This window comes from Tyto alba, unplaced genomic scaffold (genome assembly GCF_018691265.1).
Source record: "Tyto alba isolate M040663 unplaced genomic scaffold, T.alba_DEE_v4.0 Super-Scaffold_18, whole genome shotgun sequence".
NCBI classification, from domain to species: Eukaryota; Metazoa; Chordata; class Aves; order Strigiformes; family Tytonidae; genus Tyto; species Tyto alba.
Window position 1 is genome coordinate 30,589,940 of NW_024881280.1, and position 25,571 is coordinate 30,615,510.

Here is a 25,571-nt window from a genome sequence, read left to right on the forward strand (position 1 = left end):
GTGCCCTGCACATTACGGTGCGGCGACGCACTCGGCATTCCCTTCTTCCCATCTCCTTCCCCCTCCCCGCTCCCTACCCACACTGACACAAGACACAGAACGCCCTGTTCCACTTACTGCAAATTAACACAGCCTGCTCCTTTATAACCAGCTGTCAGAATCTGTCACCAATTCATTTCTTGCCTTTACAGTTTCAGAGGTAAAGGTAGAAATTATGGATGATCTCTTCCACTGGGACTCTAGCAAAACAGTTTTCTTCTGACAGGAAGTAATTTTGCACGTTTCTTTCTCTACAGGTGAAAGAGATCAGTACTGTAAAAATATCTGTCAGCATCAAAATTTGCTGCAGTAGCATCTTAATGATAAGACTGTTAAGGTTGAAAGCCAATGCCAAGCTACTGTTCATTTTTGTAATCCAGATGTAGGTTAAGATTAAAGGCATGTTCTCACAAAGTTTTCCTTTTAATCTGACAGCTTTAAAACTGGACTAAGTGACCTGCCAGGGCTGCAAAGGGATGGACTGGCATGGCAATGCACACGAAGTAGAATTGTCTAAACATCTGAACTTAAAAGCAGCAGTGATTTAGCACCTCAAGTTCTAATTTGTACAATCGCTGTACAATGAACGCATCACCAGACAGTGAGATCCTGCTCCCTCAAGCAGGCATAGCTTCACCAGAGTAACTTATGTACAGCTGAGCTACATAAGGGATAAGAACTCATTAAGGAGACATCTGAGAAAACCTTTGAGGTACTTGCTGCTTTTGTGAATTAGATTCATTTCTCTTCTCCACTGTATATTGATTTTAAAGGAAAAAAAATGACACATACTGTTATTAATTAGTAAGCTTCTACAGACAATGCGATACTAGCACCTAGTCACCTCTGTCAGTGTAACCTGGAGACAAACCTTGAGCATTGTCCCCTCTTTGCACCATCACACTTAAATACAACTTCCCGCCCCTTCTTCTCACTTTGCTGTAATTTCAAAGACTAGTTTGCACTCGAAAGCTTTTTTAGCACAGCTGAATGTGTCACACAAAATCATGCCCATAATTCCTGTAAAATATACTTGGTAGTTACATCAGGAAATATCAGTAATATATATATTCTGAACTAAACTAGCTGAAGATACTGATTACCTTTTCCAGCAGACTTCTTTCGGTTATTCACAAGGCCTTAGCCTAAATCCTTAGATTTTCTCTTACTTACCAAAATAAACCTTTGGTCACAATCATACTAAGACAGCTACGTATTTAAAAAAAGAAAACCCAAGGAAAATCAGACAAACATAAATGAGATCTCAATTTTAAGAACTAAAGCTTGATTTGTTGACACAGTAAAATTATCTTTGTATTAAGAAAAACTCAGTAAGTTTGCAATCAGTTTGCAGTTTCAACTGCAATAGGTTTTTGGGCAGTTCCTGAGCAACTAAAGCAGCGTTCTGTTTTTCTTTGCTTTGTTGTTGGCATTTCAGAGGAAGCTAGCAGACTTCTACATGAAGTTTGTGAATGCAGTCAGGTTGGTTGCCAATTTTAAAAAGTGGTTTTATGTGTGAATACTATGGAATCCTTTCTACCTCTGAATAAAGTATTAGCTTTCAAAAATCACAGCATTTTAGCAAATTAGGTTTTGCAATGCTTTGTTACTACTTTTACTTTGGATTAACTATGAAATCAATTAGCCCAGTGTTAACCAAAACGCATTAACTAAGTCAACAGAACACTTTTATTTCCCCCTACCTCTCTTGGCTCAGAGGGGATACAAACACCGGAATCAAGAAGAAGGTAGAGCATGTGGCCAGGAGAAAGGATCAGGAATGGCCCCGTGGGTGAGAGTAAGCTGTCAGATGTGCCCACACCACCTCATCTACCTAACACTTACCATTGATTTCCAGGCAGCTGCTGACTTCCTTTTCTATCCCACAGAACGTGAAGGCTGCCAAAACACACAGGTTTTCTTCAGGATTGCATTATTGCAGATGTTCAACATTTCTCTGCCCTTGCTGCTTCCATGCACAACAAACAAGACTGCTCCAGCTGGTCTGTGTAATTGAAAGCATCACTTTATTTACTAGTGCAGACTACACGAATCATCCTGTTTTTTTTTCTACACAGGTGTTCTGAACATCCAGAATCTATTGAATGAGTAATATATAAAAATGCAGGATGGCAGGGGAGATCTAGCCAACACCTCTGCATTTCTTATTTTTTATAGAATCCAGTGCCCTGTGGGTCAAAGGAGCAAACTGAGAAGCGTTTCTCACAGGTTGACAAAGATCAAAGCACTGTTCTCTCTCTTTACAGCAGAAACAGCCATGTTATTTCCCATTCTCTCAATCCAGAATATTGAGTCAACTATCTTGACTGAAGGAAGGCAATGTCATGTTTCACAATGTAAAAAATCGGTGCTGAGAAAGGCTGTCATATGTGGGGGAAAAGAATGAAGACCGCCAACTTGGTAAAAACACCTGGAATGCTACTTGAGAAATAACAAAAAATTCCAACTGAAGACCAGAATGTCATATAAAGATACACACGTGTGCAGACACACACACACATACTCACAGACCTGCAGAGTTAGGAAACGTGTTTATGCTGGGTAACTGGCAAGAAAGCTTGTAATTCAGTGTCAGTGAATATTACATGCACATGGAGATAGCAAGGGGAGAAATTTATCCCCGAAAAGATCTTCCCAGAAGCCTCTTATCTCTGACTTCTTATAACCTTCTTCCTCCTTTGTGGTAGCCCCCTTGGCTGGTCCTCTGAATTGTGTGAGTCGAGAACTTATTTTTAAGTACAGGTTCTTTAAACAAGGCGTATTACTATAGATTGAGGCCTAGACGTGCAATACAGCATGTATCTACATACATGCACATAACACATGCACATATTTAAAGAGACACTTGTGCAACACTTCATCACAGCAATAAACATACATCATCGTCCTGCGGATATTTTCTGCCAGGAGTTACTCTGTTCCTGGATGAGGGCTAGGGAACATAGCTGTGCAGGTATCATTATCGCGCTCAGGAAAGTAGTCATGGAAAAGGGCTGAGAAAATACGTACATCAGCAATGCCAGCTTGAAGCCTCAATCCATTCTGATGCAATACTGTATTTTTGTGTTATTTCACACCCCCCCACACTATTTAATAAATCATTTTAATAAAGCTTTTTTCATAGTAGTAAACAATACATATGCCAAATGCACTGACCCTTCCATTAACAAACAATAATTATTTCAGCTCCTTTTCCTTATATAAAAGTGTAGAAATTTCATTAAGACAGAGGAACAGTAAGTCATGTTACTTCCTCTGTAATCCTCTAAATCCTTTAGCAGAATTACCTCTTAATTTGTGTTTCTAAAAGTATTACAAAGAAATATCTTTACAGAATATTGAGCACTTTAAAGATCAGATTAATAACCACACTAGTTATTTAAATCTTTACTGATAAGAAATTTGATTTTTCAAACAAATCTGCCCACAATATTGCTGATTGCATTACATTTCTGACAGCAGAGAGATATCATTACTAAACATTAAAATTGCTTGACACATAGCAGCACTGTGAAGGAAATTCAATCTGAGTATAAACATAATTTACAGTCTAACAACTCTTCACCAAGGCAATATAAAGTATGTGGAGTATTAATGAAGATTGGCTTGTACACTTCAGATTTGAAATGGTTGTATGAGTATTAAAAATTTGGCCCATGGTCTTTATATGACCTAGAGTGCTAGGCTCGGCAACAGATTAATCTGAGACATTGTTCTGCCAAGAGTAACAAGTCTCCTGCAGGGACATCTGAACAAGTGAACCTGCTCTTGAGCCGCCTAGTTTGCAACTCCGTTTTATCAGTGTAAATGGAGATCAGCAGTTGTTTATGTAAATATGCTAAGCTAAAAATCTGGACAGTTTAGTGTCAAACACACCCCCTCAACAGCTCTGTTACCTGGGGGCAGCAGAAAGTCAGAGGTGGTAAACATTTCAGCTACCCTAGGTAACTGGTTCAAAGAAAATGCAAGGTGACACTTAAAAGGTACTTACCCCTGCCAAAAATAATTAACCTGTTTTCAAATTTTTATTTAATAACTACTGTTAGAGCACAAAGAGGACACAGAAATACTCAGCTGTAAAAGCTGTCTTTGATACAAGTGATGTATTCTAACAATTATAGTCTCACAAGTCTCTCAAAACCTGTGTGAAAAAAACCTCTGACAATACAGCCATTACCACTAGCATTTAGTATCTTGGGCAGGCATTCTTTTTCTTCTTTCATCAGTTTGTCAAACAACAGTTTAAATTTCCCAACAGGAAACAACTGTACTGTGTTCCTAACTTTTTAAGAATTTATTTCAGCTGAGTCACAATATTCCAAATCCACCTGGTATCCAAAAGTCTCTTACACTTAAATGAAATCAAACCAAAAATTGCTTTTTGTTGTCCTCACCCTGAAGACACCAAATTCCAAGAAGTCCTCAAAGTGCAACTTTACAAGCAACCTGTTCTCCAAGCTCCCAATTCACTTGTACTGTCTCTGCATAGCAAGTATTAATGGTGGATTGTTTGTTGTATTTACATCAAGTTTATTGGGGAGAGGGAAAGTATTCTTTTACAAATGAGCCATGTTCACTATTGAGATTACTTCCAAAGAGAGCATTCAGAAAGCAAACCTGAATATATTACATTGACAATTGTTTTTCAGTATTTTAACATCGGCCACTTAAAATTGCTTGTGTTATTAGCACATATACTGATCTTTAAATACACTACTTCTACATAAACAGTGCAAATCTCAATATTCACATCAACCTGAAATTAATGCTGCAATTACTGTTGACATTCACATCAAGAAAGTAGTAAACTATTTCACATGAGCAATTCCAAAACCTCAGAATGCCATTATTAATATTAAAGAAACACAGAACAAACATGTTGGGCTTCAAAGCCTTGTTTTGATAGACACAATCCCTGTAAACATGGATGTATTGTATTTGTCAATACTGATATCTGATATAATTCTATAAATAAAATCACTGATATAAACAATTTCTATAACCTTTTTTTTTGCATAGGGTTTGGATTAAGGTTACTTTAAGATAGAGCAAGCTGTTAACAAAATCCCCCAGTCAATTAGTCTTCCATCACATAAATTTAGGCATGTGATTAACTTTACACAAGGAGTCTCTCTGACTTCAGTGGAAACTTACACATGTAAGCATTTGCAGAACTGGAGTCATCTTTAGCACTTAAGTCATCCCTAGTCATTGAGAATACGAGCAATAAAAGAGCTCTCCATAAATTTACAAAATATACTGATTTAAAAGTTTATGCTGATGTCTCTGTAAGTCACATTTATGATTCCAAACAGTTATGTACATACTATACTATCACAGTAGGAACTACTTCACTGTAGAACACCACAGTGAACAAGTTGTGAAGCACAGTGTTCAATATAATTTCCCTTTAGTATTCCCAGTGCATAAGTTGTTAACATCTACACTACACAAGGTGCCCAGTTCTAGTATTTGTTATATACAATGTAAAAGCAAGATAGAAAGAGTTTCGCAGTTTAAAGTAAGGAATGAAAACAGTGGGTAATATACAGGGATTCACTCCAGCAAAGTACAGAATTCTCCTTCGCAATGACCACGACCACTAAATACGGTGGATTTCAGGTCATTCAACCCAGTAAAACAGTGCTCAGCACCTTGCAGGAAGAGAGATCTGAGTGCACTTTATTATAAAACACCTCCTTTTGATGTCATAAAGTGCAAAGAAGAAAACATATATTCTAATATTTTACAGTCACTATTAAACTGCCATATTTGCACAATGCAAAATTCAAATAACTCGGTGTACATTTTGTATGGACCCTATAATAACAAGTGTTGAAACTGGAGTTTTTGCATCTTTAAAAAAATCTTAGTATTTTAAAGTTTTTGTGTAAATATAAAAAGAAAATATAAATTATAATTAATTCTTGAATTATATATTTTAACATGACCATTTTCCAAAGCATTCAATAGGAAATTTCACTTTCTCTTACAGCATTACATTTTAGAATCTGTAAAATATTTTAAAAGTTAATAACTTCAAAAAGTAGAAATAAAAATTATTGTATCACAGTACTAGACACCTCACCCCATCAGACATCTTTTACCCTAGATTTTTTTTTAAAAATGAAATAAATAAAAAATAAAACAAAACCAACCTAAAACTAGTATTCCCAGTTGTTTGGAAAAAGACATATGGAGTTACCGTTTAAAACAACATCAGAGTTTCCTAACGCTTCATTTTGCTCTTAAAATTCAAATAAATGGGATAGAATGTAACCACAAATTTAAAAGGCCTTAAAGTACTATACTGCTTTGGTGCATTGTACTAGTGATTCTTTACATGCATGAAGAATCAAATTCTATGACATTCTTCACAGAGCTGGGTAAAAGCAGAAGATCCAAAAGTTCTATACATGTTACAGAGCCTTCCTTCCTTTGAACAGTGGGGAAGAAACTGGGAGAAAGATTCAGACACTGAGAAACAGTCTTCCTCCAAGCTGTACCATGAGCAGCATAGCTCCTTACCTCGAGCTTGACTGCACACTAGTAATTTAGCCCTAGAATACAATGTTGGTTGTATAATAGTATTAAACCATATCCAGTGATATCAAACTTAATGCTAAAAAGAAATGTATTGAAATACAAAGCTAAAAAGGTATGATTGAATTACGTTTTTAAAGCGACAGACATATTCCTGTAGCCTGTAAGCCACAGAGACGAAGGGCAGGAGAAGACAATATAGGAACTACCAAGTTTATAACCACTTAAATCTTCAAGACAGGATATTCTCTGCTTTTCAGTCAGAGAACTGGAAGATGGTTTCTGGGTTATTGCTGTCTGTAGGGTTTGTTGGCTGCAGTGTCTTTGTAGGTGTAGTTTTACCATGAGAATGAGAGGAAGAAGAATGTGAACTTTCACTGGAGCTGCTACGTGTCTCTGTGCTGGTACTTGTTTTTTTCATTTTCCTTCTCTTTGCAAGAGGTGCCTTGTCAACGTTCTGGAGACAAAATCCTTCCCTTTTGTACTTGTTAAAGGCCTGTTTAAAAATAAAATGTAATTCTAAGCTTTTCAAGAGGTTTAAGACAGTTTATGGCTTGTAGCTTGTTATGAATGTTCTATGGTAAATCATAAGATATACTGTAATCTCTTGACAGATCCCTACTAATTCTTACTACAGCCGCAACTGTAACTTTACTAGCCTTTACATGTATTTAAGAGCCAACACATAACACTGTAAATTGCCATCTTCGCGTCCTTGTTCCTTTTAATTTAGAAGTATTTTTTATGAAGCCTTAAACCTATTTAAGACTACATTTTCAAAAACTACACTTAGCTACATTACAGTTTTTCTCTTAGCCCAAATTATGTTGCATTATCAGGATCACTGAAAGTAACAATTCCTTTCTTTTTCTCTTCTTGGTAGTAAGTGTCTACAAGTATTTCAGCATAAATCTGCTCAATTTCAGTTTATTCTCTGTAGAAAGAATCATGAGAGTCAACACTGGGTTTGTATAATACAGTTGCAGTTCAAACATTTTTAGTAAACACACAATGGTAGACAAGTAAGTCCATTAAAAAAGCGTCCATGATATCAAACACATGAAATAGCTACGTTCCAGAAATTTTACCTCAGTTTTGTAACCATAAGGACAAAAAGTCAGTTGCTTAAGTTAAATGGAAAGTTTATTCTCTTTTTTATAAAAATGTATTTTAGTAGATTTCTCTAAGAAACAGAATATTTATAATACCTATTTCGTGAACAGCTGTCTCTCAGTACCCAAAACCCCATTAATATAAATATCTTCACAAAATTTATTCTTGCCTCATCATTCATGTTTTCACTGAACTCAATCACAGACATTAGGTATTGAGGAAAAAATTGCAGCTATAAGCATATCGTTGAATTATAAGGACAAATACATATTTTTAATTAAGAGAAAACATTTTAAAAATCTAGATTAAAACATTACAAAATTCTGCATATAATATAAGATTTCTTAGAACTTACATGAAAAGTGGCTTTGACGTATGTATGCACTGCAGCTCCTGAAGAGCCCAAGTTATCAGGAGTCATTAGTGGGTTGGATGACAGCTGGCTGCCATCCTGAAGCCATTCGTTGTATCTCAGGCTGGACATTTTAATTCTTTTGTTCGGGTCTACTGTTAAAAGTCCTAATAGAAATACATTACATTCTCTTAAATTTTAAGCTATTTATCTTCTTTTAATAGAAAATGCAATTATTTAAAAAAAAAATAAAATCTCATGCATTGCTTTGATAAGTAAGTAATGACAATATTTACTCTAGGTATGCCAGTATTTGTCTTAGATAAGGCTCACACAATGTTACACTATCATCGTCTCCAGAAGAATTATTAAATGCAAGACACTGATATTTAACTGTTTGATAACTCGCATCTCTTTCACATAAACTCAGAACTAACAAATGATTTATTCATTTAAAACCTGTCTGAGATGCAGTTCAAGAAAGTAAGCCTCCGATGATCCACTGAAGTATGAATCTAGAGACGCCTACATTTTTGGCAGAAAAATTCCTGGCAAGCCTGCTTCTACAGAAATTCAGAACTCAGTCTTAGTAGAATTAAGATTGATGTCTATCTCACGCTGAAAACACAAATAGATGCTCAAAAGCTTAAGGGGAATCAAAGTAGGGCAAGTGTGAATGAAGCAGCTCAGAAATACAGTACTCTTGGAACACAAATTCAAAAACAGCTCAAGGAAAAAATGATTGTAATAAATTTATTTTCTGCAAAAGCTCGCTCAGCTTTTAAAAACACTTATCTCATGACCGTGTGTTTTTGCAGAAACAAAAATAACATAAAAGAAAACCTCTGCTTTTAAATATGTTTTAAAAGAATGACTTCACTTCTTCTAAAGCTCTTCAGTTTCTTCTAACCCCACTAACCTATCAGCATCTCACTATGTATCTCACTAGCTCTCTGCTAGGCACACAAGCAATTGGCAATGCCGGTCTGATGTGTCCACCTTTACCCGTAACTTGCATTAGGGGCCAGGACACAGCTCAAACTGTGGATACTGCTCTTTCAAGTTAAGCACTCTGATGCTGATCACAGCATCCAGGTTCTCTAAATTTTATCTTTTGAGACAAAAATAAGGTACGTGAAGTATTTGTGAATACATACCTTGAATTAACTCTTTAGCCTCTTCAGAAACATTTTTCCAAGCTTCTCCTTCAAAGGAAAATTCTCCCTTTTTTATTTTCTTCATAATTTCCAATGCACTGGTACATGTTAAACTTTTGTCTTGAGACTGAAATGGTACCTGTCCTGACAGCATTGTATACTGTCATGAGAGCAAAAGTAGTATTAACAGACACAGTATATTTATTGACAACCCTACTACTAAAGATGGAGTGCCGCTGTTTGCATCACCAGCGCTATACAGTAAAACTTTGACTAGCATAACTTCAAGGCTATAGAAATATTTAACATATACAAGACTTTCTCTTGAGTCCTTGTTAGAAAAAACCTTAATGTTTCAGGAAACTATAAACAAAACACAATGGTATTTCTACCCAGTTTATATCTATTGAAATTAATTTTCTGTGAATCAGAATGTAGGCTGATTCTTTCTATGAATTGAAACTGTAGGAAGATTATAAGGATGCCTGTAAAATCTCCTAACAAGAATATCTCTTAAGAACCAGACCGCATTTTTGGAATCTATTACTTGTGCAGCAGTATTTTCACCTCACTTGAATTCAGCATCTATGCAATTCAGGTCTGAAATTGTGTCAAGTCCTTTGAGTTTTAACGAAAAGTAAATACATACAATAAAGTTACAATCAAAAACCTCAGTCACTCACCAAAATGACCCCCAAACTCCACAGATCACAAGATTCGTCATAACCATTGTGATTCAAGAGCTCTGGGGCAGCATAGTGAAGAGTAAAACATGGAGTCTTAAGAGGCTGATTATCAGGCGGTTTTAAACGAGCAAAGCCAAAATCAATTATTTTTATTTCTGAATTATCAGTTTCATCTGTAAACAATAAATTCTGGAAAGCAAAGACAAAATCAGTACAGCACTGGGTAGAATACTGGTTAGAATACTTAAAGGCTATTTTTTTCCTACATTTATTATTACAGAAAACTTCCCATTATTTAGAGAAAAGGGGAATTTGGAGACACTGGGAAAAAAATGGAAAATTAGAAATAACAGTACTCTGGGAGGCAAGAAAGTGTGATGTGTTTATCTGTCTCCTGTATATATGCAAGTCAGGATAGTTCTGACTGAGATTATTAGTGAAAATAAGTATTTAGCAGAGAACAGTGGGGTAAATAATTTGGGGAACACTGGTAAGAAAAAAAAAGCAAAGACATCAACATAAATCAAAACAAGAATCGCCTACTTCTTCAAACAAAAGTGAATTTTCTTAGGCTTCCACTTCTTTCTGGCATGTTGAGAATGACAGCTTTCCTGTCTGTGGAACTGGTGGAATGTCTCATCTGACTGAATAGACCTTGGTCCTCAAGCAGTAACACACTGAAGCCGTATTGCCACAAGCACAATAATGCAAAAGAGTAAACTGAAAGCGAAGGACGGCGGACTAGAACGTGCACCAACAGCTCAATAGTTGTACCGACTGCTGTCTGGCATGGATCTCAAAGTCACAATAGATATGCTTTCTGGAAGAGACCTGGGACCAACGGCATTCAAGCTCTGAAGGTCACACAGCAGTCCAACCTCGAACCAACAGCCTACTCCTTACACCAGGGGAAAGAAACTTTAGTAGAGTAGTCCCTGAGAATTCCAGCTTTACAGACTGGGATATGGCATCTTGGATTTGTTATCGGTTTGGAGGAAGATTTAAGACAATCTGTTCTTCTTTTCCCTGAGGATTTATATTTGTCAAGGAAGATACGTGAGTGAAGCTAAGCCTTAGGAGAACTGGCTGAGGCCAGGACGAATTGTAAATTATTTCTACTCCTCCCTTGAACTTCTGAGAGAAGAGCAAGATTTTGCTGTTGCTTTTGCTGTTTGATCTATGCAATGCTAAACAAAGTCTCAACATTGGAAATCCTATAGCCCTATGTAATTTTGTAATACAAAATGTGAATAACTCCAAGTAATTAATTTAAAACTCACTAAGAAAGAGAAAAAAAATGATTGCTAGACTGCAAGCAAATCAGTAAGGAGAACCTGGGAGAATTCACTATGGATAAAAGAGAATAGCTGCTACAAAACAGTACTTTTGCATTCTGTACTGCTGTTATAGCTTAATGCACAATCAGCAAAGTCAGTTTTCCATATTAAAATGTTGTGCAAAATGGATCTGAAGGAAGCCTAACTTCAGCAAAAATAGGAATACAATGAGAATCATCTGTTTTCTATGGTGATGTTATAGAACTATAGTAAATAAAAAACTGCAGTAACATTGGTTTAAGAAGACATCCTTTCTTAAGATGAAAATGAAACTGATCACGTACAGAAAGAAAGGTACAGTCCATATGTCTTAAGTTGGGTTCAGACTACTTTGTTGATTAGGTAAATAGAGCATGTTCCACACAACCCCACACTTAAAGCTAAACTCCACGTGTATTTTAAGGATACATAAACATTATCTCTCCCCTGGTATGTTTTTTCTAGCATCTTTAGAACTCAGTTTACTGATTAATGACCACTTCACAGAAACAATCCTCAAATCCTCTACTGAGAGGCTCCAAAAGTTCACATATGATACATGAATTCTTTATTTCTGTGAATTCTCTATTTTCTATCCAGTACTTCTCCTCTACTTTGCAGAGCAACATATGTGATCTAATTACTATTGCTTAAACAGAAAAGTCTTCCGGTCCATGCAACTAAAATTAAAATTAGTGACATGTAACCAGCCATATTTTTCTAAATAGACTTTCAGTATTACATTAGATGCCAAAAGTTAAACATCAAACAAATCCGACTGGGATTGTTAGAAAAGTAACAGAATTTCCTATGTACCTTTTTACAGAGGTGCACTAACCACATCTATATTGGGAAGCCTGCATATCCCATACTAAGTTCACGTCTGAACCTAAAATAGTAACTTTCAAAACAACAAGCAGGAAGGAGACAGGCTGCTTAAGTCCAACTTTGTGGAGGCAATGCATCCTGCAAGCTGTTTGCTAACCCTTCATTACTTGGACTTCCCAGACTTCTGTTCCTGAACATGATGGAGAATTGAAGACTGCCTAATTTACCATGCGGCTGAAGCTCTGCGTTACAGAAGCTGGCCTTTATATTCAAGATGGTAATAGGACTAAAATGATGAGAATAGGAAGAGAGAAAGGATTTCTGGGGTTTGTTCTTTTAATGATGTCTTGTTTCAAAAGCTGTTTTCTTTCCTTGGTGACATCAAGACAGAAACTTTTTCCAAGAGTCATATTTTCAACTGACACATTAGAATTTCACAATAGTCCCTCTTTATTTAATTGTTTATTTAGTTCAGAGACTCCACTACACAGATGTTTTCAAACACATGTATTTTGGACTGATTTTCAAAAACAGTTTAACACCAACACCTAGCAGACTTCTTTACCTGTTGGATTAGAATTACTATGAAAGAAGTAAGTTTGTAATATACCAGAAGGTATGTTACTAAAGGACGAAACATCGGTAGGAATGGTGGCTTATTTTGAACTCCAGATACAAAAGCAGTAGCTATTTCCTGAGGTACCACAACTCTAATCACCATTACAATTATAACATCTTTACTGGATGAACTAACATCAATCTACACTATTCTTGGGCTAAGGAAAACTAACACATATCCAAATCTGTTGTTGGCAAAGAAAAAGGAGCAAATATTGGCTCCAGGAAGCAGAATAAAGCCAGTGGTCAGCCTTACCATAGCAAACTGAATTGTCTGGGAGGCAAGATGTTGCTGCACAATAAAAATACCAGAACAAGTAATTACTGAAAAATATGTATTTAATAATTGTTTCTTTTGGGAAACGACTGAACTCACTGAACTCAAATCACACATATTTATTAGCTGGCTGCTTTAGTTTATGGTTCTTTTTGTGTTTAACTGGGCCAGAAGATACCACACAGGTGTCACAGCTACCTCCCAAAGAAGCCCTACTGAGGGAATTAAGATCAAACAAAAGGTGGGAATTTACAGGCAAATTACCCAAGCAACCTAGCTCCGCTTGTGAACTATTTCATACAATAAATATATACTTACCATTAGTAAAAACTGTTCCCAAGCAGGCAATGAATGTTTTTGAACAAGCTAGAGTGTAAATCAGTTACAAAACTAAAAATGTTTCCTAACAGTTACTTTTACCTATGAACCAGAAAAATATCTACAGCTTTTGCAAAGTAAAAGTGAGAACATTTTATTAAAAATGTAGAAGTAGAAAAAACTGTAATAAAAGCTGGAGGAACAGAAGTATGTCACATTCCAGATACTTATTAACTTAATGTCTAAACATATATAAGCAAGTCACTGTACCTCAGGTTTCAGATCTCTGTGGACGACTCCTACATCATGCATATGGCTCACTGCTGAAACAAGTCTGCGCATAATATGACTGGCTTCAGTCTCACTGAAATGTTTCTTTTTCTGAATACGTTCAAGCAATTCTCCTCCCTTCAGCAATTCCATTACTAGAAATGTGTGAAGCTGAAACAAAGAAAAATACAGCATGTTAGAAATTTAACATTACAAACCAACATTCATTCAAGGAGGTAGGTTCTGTTCTGATAAGTTCTCAAAGTTTAAAGAAATAAAACTGCTGCTCATAGCAATTCAGAAGGCCAATAAGAAGCACCAAATTGTATCTCAGATGACATTTTTCCCATCAATCTCACTGAGATTGAAGAATGTTGATGTCTTCCCTGTGTCCACCCATACTTATTTACAAAAACACAACGCCGCCATGTAAATGGATAAATCTGTAGGGAGACAAGATGCATTTCTTTAGGCTAACAGATAAAGCTGGAAAAAGCTAGGCCTTTGCTGTTTAAGCCTGTTCTGATGTAGGGATACATTTCTATTGATATGCTTAAGGAGTTAGCCTTTTAATGTTACCAAATAATTTAAAAGCACCCTGAAAATTTACTGTGAAATCAAAGATTATCTACAATTTCTTCTGATTTCATCCCCTATAGAGTAGTAGCCAAAGCGACTGTATCATTAGAATCACAGTAGACATCTTTCCAAACGTTAAAGTGTATTTTTTAAATTTAAAAAGCAACAGTTGTTTAGATGGTTGTTCTTTTCAAGATAATCAATAAGCAGCGACTTCTGATTATAAGATGACATTAACACAGAAACAACTGCAATTCAAATGTCTTGCCACTAAAGAAACAGCAGACTTCTGAGGACAGGAAAGTGATGTTAGCATTCTTAAAAGGCAATGGATGCAGGTATGTGATGGCTTCTAGAATTTTCTTCCACTGAATGACAGTAACAAAAGTAGTATTTGCAAGCAAAGAAAAAAATTCTGGGAGGAGGTCAAAAAAATAAATTCGAAGAAATAATCAGAAACAGAAGGTGGAAAGTATTTAGATATCAAGGAACAGAAGCAGAGCTATGCAAACAGAAATCAGTAACACTTATAACAAACAAGGTGTCTAGTAGTCACATTGCTAGTAGTGCTTATAAGACATCCTCTCCTGCAAATTTTCTTTGTCTTGGGAATAGCCAATAGGGAAGTTGAAAAGGATAAAGAGACTTCTCTGCTAGAAAACTTCTTGTGGCAGATCAAAAGAGACTGCAACCCAATACTCTATGGTTGGATTATTAATGTAGAATTTGGTCAGACTGGTATCAGAGCAAGCTAAAAATTAGAACTTTTTTTTAAGACAACCTGCAGAAATGTCAAAACTAGAACATTTTGATCAGTTCTTGTCTTCAGAATATTGTGCATGAGTAATCTGGAAGATAACACCAGGGAGCTATCGGGAGCAACTAAAAATACAATGGTTTGCCTGGCTGAGTAGCCCGTTCAGTTGCAGAAAAATCTGAAGAACATTTTTTCCAGATATTCCTGAGTATAGTTATTTTATTCAAAGGAAAGTGAAAAGTGTCCTGTTCTACACACATGTACTCATACTATAAATAAATGCAAAAAAAAAAAAAAGTCTTGTTTATCATTAAAGATCACAGTAAAGATTTTTTTTATCCTTAGCTCATTTTAGAAGTGCTCCACATGAGCACTCCGCTGGTCCTTGTATAAACGGCATGATAGGGATAGACTGGGATACGTGGGGAGGCAAGAGAGTCCATGTTCCGTTACAAAAATCAGACTGGAATCATGGAGTAGTTCAGCTTGGACCTAAACTCAGGACCTCTGTAGGACATCTGGTCCAAACCCCTAGCTCAAAACAGGGCCAACCTCCAAGACAGATCGAATTATGGCTTATTATGTGCCATGGAACTTGCATTATACTATGGGAAAAGACAACTAAGGTCTCTAAATAAACCCTAAACTGATCTCAATATTTTCAAATAGAGGCTCTACTTTCACATTTGCTAATTTAGCAAGCTACTTGGTTACCTCCATTAAGTTACAAATGTCTAAGAAAAAGATGTTAGATATGCAATATTTCAAAATTATTTCACAAATATTATTTTAAGATTCATGACAACCCTGAGGGAAGGTGAATAGGTACCTCAGTATCATAGATAAGGGAACTGGGCCATGAATATATCATCTGATGATTAACAAAGTAGACCAAGGACAGAACCAGAAACAGAATCTAGGACTAGTTCTTCCAAATATTTTTTTGATTTGTGAGAGTAACTCTGAGCTCCCTTGAGTGCAGAACTTCTGCTTCATCTTCTATACTGACTAGACAAAAGCCTAGGAAAAAAGTTGCTTCCACAGTAGCATTACATCTGACTCCTTAATGTTCTTGGGAAAACACATGGCAATGTGTTTGGCAAATGTTGATTATAGTTTCTTGAAAATACCTGGTCATGATAAACTTCATGTAACTTCACTACATTTGGGTGTCCTTCGCAGAGTTTCAGAGCTGTTATTTCTCTCTGGGTGTTGGCTTCCATTCTGGAAAAATTGAGCAGTCATTTTGTACCAATTTTACTGAGCAAATTGCACATTCAAAGTGTTACACCTATTTTTTTTAATTGCAATCCAGATTTTTTAACATTACAACTGCTTGAACACAATTAAAAACATATTAAAAATAAACTGAGCAAAACTCTCCACATAACCCTGCAAGTTAGGACATTAAAAAACCACACCCAAATCAAACAATGTTTTTGATGCAATGGCAACTTGCTACAGCAAAAGCTGAAATATTATAGAATAGTTCCTACATAAAACAAACCTTTCCCTTAGTCCAGGGCAATTTGACTTCACCTCTGTTCCTACAAATATTTGTTAGTTCAGCATTAACTTGAAAACTCAAATTATCAGCCCAATTCTTTTCCATTCTTATAGGAGGTAAGAACTTTCAAAGCTGTATGTGAGCTATGAGCTCCAACCAGAAAAAAAGAGTATCATCATCTATAGATGAACTATGTTATACAAATGAACCCCTAAACAGGCCATTGTAAAAATCTGAAATGGAAGAGCTAAGAGACTAGCTCCAGAGCAAAAAATCATTGCACAAATTCTCTTTCAAGTACCGAAATCTACAGCCAAAAGAAGTAAACACAGTGAACATTATAAAAACTGTGTTATTGAAGACAGAGCAGAATATTTTATTTTTCACTAAATACAGATGTTGATTTAGTTTGGGCAAATAATGCCTGAAAATTTTTGCCAAAACTCTCTCCAAGAAAGGCTAATCCTGTACTGAGTCAGAGAATGGCCTTATGCATAACAAATAGAATCTCTCTCACCATACATGTTCTTAATTTTTGGTTGCTTTTTCCCCCTCCCAATTAGGACCAGAACCACGATGAGAATTATTCTGTTTTTTTCTGCAGGCTTCATATAACCAACAAGCAAACTAAGCTGTTCCACCTGCAACTCTGCTGATGCTGTTGCTTAAACTGAAAGTGATTTCAGGTCCCTAAGAAATTAAAAAACCTGACTTAGTCTTTCCCCGCTGAAGTGCTACCAGGAGAAGGTGGACCTAGGAAACAGATGAAAAAGGTTCAGTATCATAAACATAAACTTCTGAAATTTGTGCATGGACTTTTCTGAGTATCTCCCCCTCTGTAAATAGTTACCATCTCAGACTTTAAACAGACAATATCATGAAAAACAAATGGGAAGCTCTAAAACAGTAACTCGAGTAAGTTTACAGGACTCCACTGTTTCACTGGCTGTCAGACACACAGATAAACCTCAAATTGTTGGATGGAGGCAGGTCCAGCACTACTAACAAAGCAACACCACAGAGGAAACTCTTGATCTGAGCTTTCACCTCAAGTATCATGAAAAGGTTGGCCTAAGTGTAGGATTCACTTTTTTGGCACCTTTAATGGGTAGGAGTGAAAGACTGTCTGACTTCGAGGCAAAGAAGTTACTAGAAACCTATTATACTTTTCCTTTTAGCAAGAGTTACTAGTGTGGCCCTCAGAGCAGTATTATTTACAGTTTAACAGTTTCTTATTCGAGGCTGGTTTGTGTCCAGCCATTCAGAGTGTGGGTTTACTGATACCTCTAAATACTACACAAACATGCTCTGAGTCTGCTCACAGCCTGAAATCCTAAAAAAACCCCTGTATACAGACCACTTTTTACCTTCATTTAGCCTGGTCCACCAAGATGAAGGAGAAAGAGCAAAAGAACCTGAGAGTAATATAATTTGGGGATATAATTCCTAAAATTTCAGTTTTGTGGGAAAAGTCAATACTACTTTTCTCACTGTTATGCAGAAACAAAAAATCCATTAGCTTGAGATGGGAGTACTGGTCTGCAGCTCTTCATGCACCACAAGAAAAAAATTTTGAATGTAGACACAAGGCAGAGATTTCCAGATTAAATACCCAATGTAGGTGTCTACTGCATACTATGTGTCTAAGGTCTCATTTTAATGAGTGACATTCTACTTAATGAATCTTACAGGGTGAACTAGTTCACTGTAAAATACATACCTAGAGTATGGTTCAGTGGCCTAAGCATAGGAGAGCCTGGAAGACATCAGCCATGAAGACATCTACATAAAGGTAGTAGTCACAAGACTGATGGGAACTGGAGGACAGAGAGGACACCAACAGATGCTAAAATGGCACTACATAAATGCCTATGTTTAAGTTACTGTATCCCACTGCTAGTGCCTGGTCATTTGAGTCTCTCTGCTCCACTAATAGTTTTGAGTAGGCCTCCATTAATCATAGCAGACCTCAGAAAACTGACTCAGACACCTATATTTAGGTGATTTACTCTTTAACTTATCCTATCCAAAAAGCATGTGATGAAAAACTTAAGTCTGCTGGACAGTTACTTCCAGAGTCTAGAAAAACAGAGGTACAGCCAAATGTCTTGGAGAAGAGATCACTGAACTATCATTCTGATAGCAGAACATTTACACCTTCCTTTCCTGCTAGCATTCTACAAAACACTAGGGACATATTTATTAATTTACAAAATGAAGCTAAAACTCCATCCACCCCCCCAAAGAATCCCTTACCTTTATTATCCTCTGGGTAGAAACTGCCAGAGGTATCTATTCTGGAAGAGGACCAGATGGTCCCCATATACAAAGTAAGCCAGCTGCCTCCATTGTGGTGTTCTCTTCAGAACATCCAGGAAACAAGATGCAACTTACAACTCCATAGTCTAATTCCATTTTACACACACACACACACACAAACATACACACTTAATTAGATCTGAGTCAACCCACACTGAAGATCCTTCTTAAAAGCAGTGTCCTAGGCAATCAACTGGGCTGCTTAGGAAAGGGAGCTAGCATAAGCTACATTCAGTTCACCTGGGTCTAAAAATAGGAGGGCCTTATACCTTACTCTGGTTAGGAGCAAAATTAGGGGAAATTAGGGTAGAATACAACTAGGAACCAGAAAAGTACTCTTTAGGTTTCTTCTTGTGCCCTCCCCAACAAGAATAACATTTCATTTCAAAAGACTCTCAGAATCTTTTAGTGGTCGTAAGGTTACTATAAGTTTCTGTAGATTCTTCAGATAGGAAATTATTTTATTTTTCTACTTCCAAAAATGTAGTGAACATTATTCTAATCCATGGGTGACAGTAAGCAAAGAAAATATTTTTATTGTCTTATAGAATATTTATACCTTTTGCTAATTATTTTTACTGCATACTCTTGGCTAGTTTTCTTGTGTAAGCACTTTCGACAAATGGAAAAACTTCCTTCTCCCAATGGTTTCTCTTTCAGATCCAGTTCATAATGATGATAAAATGGAGAGTCCTGTTAGGAAACTGTCTGTATTTAGTTCTGCAGAATACTTTTAGTATATACAGTCAAAGACAAAGAGTAAAGTTTCGTGAGAATTTTTCATCTACATTTAAAATTGTAAAAGAGCTCTCTTTCTGATAAAATATAATCTTAGCTTCTATTTAAGAAAATGCATAAACTTTATTCTAACAATCAAAGAGTAAATCTTACGCTACATTAAACAAATACAATCACTAAATAGATCATTGCTGCTACAATAGCTTAAAGATACAAAATATTCAGACAAACAGGATCAAAGATGCTGTACATACATTTATCCACAAAACTACGTGCTCGTTTGAAGACATCACAATAGCATGTGTTCTTATAAGGCTTCACACAACTATACATACTTTTGGGCAAATACCTCATAGAAGGAATTCTGATGTAATTAAAGTAGCTGCAAAAGCATCTACAATGGTTCTCCGAATAAGAACTACCAGGAGTCAAATAACTACCACTACTGTACTTAAGTCTTCTAGAAAACTAGACAACCATCTATTCCAGATTAAACTTCAACTACTTCTTAGTAGTACCACATGCAAATTATATGCTTGGATCATATGAGGAGCCATTACAGAGAACAGATAAATGAATAATGACTATTTTGTAATCTGAAGCCTAGCTTGTGATTGCTGCTTTGAAAGTTATATGCAGTTTCAAGTTAACCAAATTAATTCAGCTCTTGATATTATTATTACCTTCATCATAGCACTTCTGGCAATAGTTGTCGTTCCAGGTCGCTCATCTCCCATATAAAACTGAAGAGGATCTACTGTAGCTGCATTGCGTTTAAACAAAATAGAAGGTGCAACGAAAGAATATCCCTATGAAATTAAGACATCAGAAAATGGCATGAAATTGTTGCACACAAACTATCATACAGCATAAAAACATTAGAAGTTTCAGAAGAATTTTTCAAAGAAATCAGAATTTTAGTAATGTAATACAGAAACCATAGCTGGCGCATTGATGGGTAGATACCACTCTGTTCATGTGAACAGATTCTTCCTGGAATTCATTATATGAGTCTCCACATTTATAGATAAAACAATAATAGTACAAAAATTCTGGTAAATAATGCTAAAAATCTGGCTCAGCTTCAATTTTTTTGCAATAGTGATAAAGGCTCATACTTCAAACTAGCTAGCTTCCCAGAACATGTTTAAGTTAAGGCACAAAATAGTTTTTATGTTGTGATGTAAGCATCAAACCATTTTAAATGGCAAAACAAAATAAGCTTCATATTAATAATTGGGTATTATAACAAGAAAAGCTGTGACTACCGCTGCAGAATGAATCAGATCATATTATGACATGCATAAATTGCTTGCTACAGTCACTACAAATCTAACAACTTCCAAAATATGAGGGTATCTTCTTGTACACTAAGCAGTAAGCTGCTCAAAAACAGACAATAAAAGACAACAAAGCACAAGGAGGGGAAGAGAAAGCAATCAGAACTTCTGTTCACCCCTGCAGCTTTGGTACCAAGTTGGCTGCACGAGCTGTTTCTGCCCATTTGGCATCCAGACTGGGCAGTCCAAGAAGGGATCATTCTTTAATAGCATGGAGGAGATGCTAAGGAAAACTGTTACTGATCTGTTACTGTAAGATTACAGCACTCCTACAGCACATGGAAGACCTTCTTTCAACTCTGTAGTTAGCTCCCACTTCCCAAAGGAATACCTCAACTAAAGCATAACGTGAACATGGGCAAACTACATTGCTGATGTCAAAAGTGGTAGCCCAGGCTGATGGAGTCAAGAAGACAAGACTCATGAGGTATGAAGAATCAATAATGGACAGACTGACTTTAGACCAGCAGGTAGGAAATTCAGCTGGGAACGGAGAGACATGGAATTTTATGTTTGCAGTAGGACTCTTTCCACTTTCCTCATTTCGCAATTGCTGAACAAACAGCCCTGGGAACTGGGATTGGAAATTACATTGTTGATTCCCAATAATTTAGAAGGCAGGAAAAAAACCACCTAGCTATACACGTGGAACTATTCAATAAATGATTTTTTTTTAATTAATGTGAATTATGAAAATACCTGAAATATTCTTTCTGAAGTCTGAGGGGTTGCTGCAGGGGAATATGTTGGATCCATTTCTGTAAACTCTTCTGCAAAATTACTGACATCCAACTCATCTCTGATTACCGGTTTAAATGGAGCTGATACTTTTTTGGCAGCTAAATCATCCCAATTCATATTCTAAACCAAAAGAGGAAAATAAGTTTGAATCAAGTTAAAGTTTAACAGAAACAGATACTGGAAAGAGATACTTGTCCAGAAACAAACTGCCGTAACTTCATTTGCTATTTTCCATAGGCAGATGGAAAGCATCCAAATTATGTTCTCCTAATTTGCTCAGGCAAAGGCAAGAAGTCTCAAGCCTATTTGTAAGCACACAGAATCCAGTTTTTTTTAGAAAAAAATAAATCAACACAAAGAAATCGAACAGTGGAGATAAGCCAAACAATTAGCACGACAGCCCTCAAGTTTATTCCTCCATTTCAGAGGAAACAACATTTTTATAGTGCATGCATGCAGTATCTTCAACTTTTCATAGCTGATTTCTATGCTTATTTACTAATCTCAGCTTCCAGAGCCCTGAGAGCATAACGCCTCTGGACACTGACTTAAATGCATGGCTAGAAGTAGGAAGCATGGATATAGTAGTTATGAGAAAATGGCCCTATTACTGTAAAGGAGTGAAACTGAAGTGAAGGCAAGATTAGAAAGTGTTGTAGGAGGAAAAAAAAAAAAAAAAAATCTATATTCCAAAACAGCGAATAAAGGAAGTTTAACTCTACTTTGTCTGACTCTCCTATAAAAGGAAGTAAATACAGAATGGATGAGAAGAAATTCAGAAGTTAAAAAGCCAAGATATTGCCCATTGCTGAATGTGATGATAATTACATTGAAAATATTTATTTGAAAGGTTTCATTTATATTACCAACTTTAAATACTCCAAAATGTATACCAGTTAAAAATGTATTTAACTTCACAAGTACCAGAAATACATACTTAATTTTTTCAAGAAAAGCACACAAACTATTCTAACCACAACGGATGGAATAGTACAGACATTGTACGCAAAACCAACCTTCATCACTGTTTGAAACCAAAAGTTAATACACCACAATCTGAACAGAATTAAAATCGACTAAATAAGACTCAAGCATTTATCACTAGTGGTAAATTTAATCAATATTCAAATTTTACTAATGTTAGTGGCAAACTTTCTTAAAAAGAAAAAAAAATAAACAAAAACAAAACAAAAAAAAAACCCAAAAAACAAACAAACAAAAAAAACCCCCACACAACATATCATTTAAGTGTTTTCCATTAAATTTTCTAGTTTAAGTAGCATGACTTCTGGCTGCTTCAAGTAACTGTTAGAAACAGACAGAATATATTAAAACTTACTAACTTCAGTGCAATTATTCATATAATTAACATGCCTCTACATCATTCTGTTAACAAAACAACAGAATTTCTTCAGACCTGAATTTCAAAGGCACTAACAGAGTAACTAGTATCTGGGGAATTTTGGGTTTGTTTTTTGGTTTGGTTTTTTTTTTTTTTTTTTTTTTTTTACCTGGAAAAAGGGATGCTGTTTGATTTCATCAGCATCAGTGGGACCACAACCTAACCTCTTCTTGGGATCTTTCATCAAAAGACGCTGAATTATATCCTTAGACAGTGCACTCATTTCTTGTGGATAAGGTGGCTCACTTTTTAATATTCTCCTGTTAAACAAACAAAATAACCATTATTTGGTAATTACTTAATGTGTTGAATGAAATCGAGTTACCATATTAAAGGTAGTGTTTAACATTTCACTTAAACTTCTATTGTACCCAAAGACAGGAGGATGACAAATGTGAAACTAACTTCTTTTTTTCCCCCTTAATAAAAGTTTGAGGAAATGTGGAAATGAAACGCAACATCTGCAGGAGATTAATTATGTAACTTCATCCACCAAAGACAAACAATCCTCATTTCATACATACTGAGCTTACTATTACTACTTAAAAGAAATATCATAGCTACCACAGATAGTTCCACAAAGACATGAACTTGATGCCTAACAGCAGTCAAAAGACCAAAACCAATTCCGAGGTTAAAAATTATTAGAAAATAAAGAGAAAAATCCCACACCATATGAGGCCATATGAGGTTTGTCTGCTCCTTGTATATTGTGCGCAGTGCTCAAGCCCTACTCTCAAAAGGAGGAACTATAACTGGAAAAGTTTTAGAGAATAGTAACAAGATTAATAAGAAATACAGAATGTGTTTCATATGAAGATCTACAAAAAAGTCTAGGACTATCCAGCTTAGTGAAAAGGGGACTTAAAGGGACTGAGCATAGTGTTCCCCTCAAAACAACAAACAGTAAAGAGAAAGCAAATAGGGACCTCACTTTCTCTTTCAATACAAGAGCTAGGAGTCATCAAATAAAACTAGTGGAAGTTCAAAATCATGGAAGCCTATGTAGAATCACATTTCAACACCTCTCTTTTATATATATAGTTCCTACACTTTTATGTAAAGAGGAAGGCAAGTTTTCCTTCAGTTACTTCAAATACAGATACTGAAGCTAAGGACTCTGAAGGAAAATTAGGAATGCACACAGACAACACATACCAAAGACAGGACAACAGGTTTAAAAATATACACACACAAAACCCTTTAGCATACAGAATCACAGAATGGCTGAGGTTGAGAGGGACCTCTGGGGGTCACCCTGTCCAACCCTCCTGCCCAAACACAGCCACCTCGAGCCAGCTGTCCACAGCCAAGTCCAGAAGCCTTCTGAGTATCTCCAAGGAGGGAGGAGGCTCCACCACCTCCCTGGGCAACCTGTGCCAGTGCTCAGTCACGCTCGGAGGGAAAAAGTGTTTCCTGATGTTCAGAGGGAACCTCCTGTGTCTCAGTCTGTGCCCGCTGCCTCTGGTCCTGCCACTGGGCACCACTGAAAAGGGCCTGGCTCCCCCTTCTTTGCCCCCTCCCTTCAGGCATTTACATACACTGACGAGATCCCCCTGAGCCTTCCCTTCTCCAGGTGGAACAGTCCCAGGTCTCTTGGCCTTTCCTCGTCTCTTCCAGTCACCTAACCATCTTTGTGGCCCTTTGCTGGACTCTCTCCAGAATATCCATGTCTCTCTTGTACTGGGGAGACCAGAACTGGACCCAGTACGCCAGGTGTGGCCTCACCATTGCTGAGCAGAGAGGAAGGATCACCTCCCTCAACCTGCTGATATTGTCTGATGCAGCCCAGGATACCATTTGCTGCTGCCTTTGCCACAAGGGCACACTGCTGGCTCATGTTAAACTTAGCATTTACGTACCTATATGCATACTCTCACTGTGATATCTTCAGAAAGCCTGATACATAGAAGTACTTAAGAGTGCCTCTGCTAAACACAGACTGAAAGATTTTGAAGCTATGAGAGACTGTGAGGTGGAAATTATATGAGGTTGTGGCAGCACTAAAATCTCAATCGTTATATGTGTCTGATAAGAGTTTAAGTTGATTACTGCAGGACATGTCTAGATTTTGTTTAAAAGTTACTGCGTAACATACCCTTAGAGTCAGCTATCCCATGGGAGCTTTTTTATCTTGAAATACAAAACTTCTTGGATTACTCCAAAAATAGATGCAAACAGATTGTCTCCTAAACAATCTTGTCCTGCCAGTGTGGAAGGACAAAAACAAGTTCTATATGTACATATCCCAGGGGTTGTTTCTACCAACATAGTATCCAAATTCAAGCAAACAAAAAAACACAGCAAGCTAACCTCTTGGCTTAAGTAACAGTGAAATGAGTTAGGAAAATACAGTCTGAGTTTTAAGATGGATTGTATCTTTAAATGATGTAAGGATGACCTGCCAGCAAGGGTCTAAATCACAGCCACTCTGCTAGCAGAAGTAACAGCAGCCATAAGCCTTGTCTTCAACTGCTGGGCTCACTTCACAGAAAAGGAGAAGAAAGCAAATATTGCCAAATTAGTTCTGAATTGGGGATGTTAATACCAAATTTAAACATCACTAAACAAGAGGATTCTTACACTGTAGGACTGGTAGAGAAGTAAAGAATCACCTCTTCAAAAATCATCCAGTTTCAGAAAGGGGAAG

At 36.5% G+C, this 25,571-nt stretch overlaps 1 protein-coding gene across 5 annotated transcripts in view; it reads right to left on the minus strand.

Moving 5' to 3' along the window:
- Window positions 1–2,043: 2,043 nt before the first annotated feature.
- The window catches only part of RPS6KA5 (ribosomal protein S6 kinase A5), an 84,159-nt gene continuing 60,631 nt past the window's right edge, over window positions 2,044–25,571 (minus strand). For all 5 annotated transcript variants that reach the window (XM_042790810.1, XM_042790811.1, XM_042790812.1 and 2 more), the window contains 10 exons: window positions 23,031–23,181; window positions 21,478–21,639; window positions 20,122–20,247; window positions 19,260–19,393; window positions 16,005–16,098; window positions 13,539–13,709; window positions 9,909–10,100; window positions 9,226–9,385; window positions 8,072–8,235; window positions 2,044–7,099 (listed from right to left, as the gene is read on the minus strand). In XM_042790810.1, coding sequence (XP_042646744.1) covers window positions 6,860–7,099; window positions 8,072–8,235; window positions 9,226–9,385; window positions 9,909–10,100; window positions 13,539–13,709; window positions 16,005–16,098; window positions 19,260–19,393; window positions 20,122–20,247; window positions 21,478–21,639; window positions 23,031–23,181 — 1,594 coding nt within the window. In that variant the 3' untranslated portion in view covers window positions 2,044–6,859. The remainder of the gene's footprint in view (window positions 7,100–8,071; window positions 8,236–9,225; window positions 9,386–9,908; window positions 10,101–13,538; window positions 13,710–16,004; window positions 16,099–19,259; window positions 19,394–20,121; window positions 20,248–21,477; window positions 21,640–23,030; window positions 23,182–25,571) is intronic.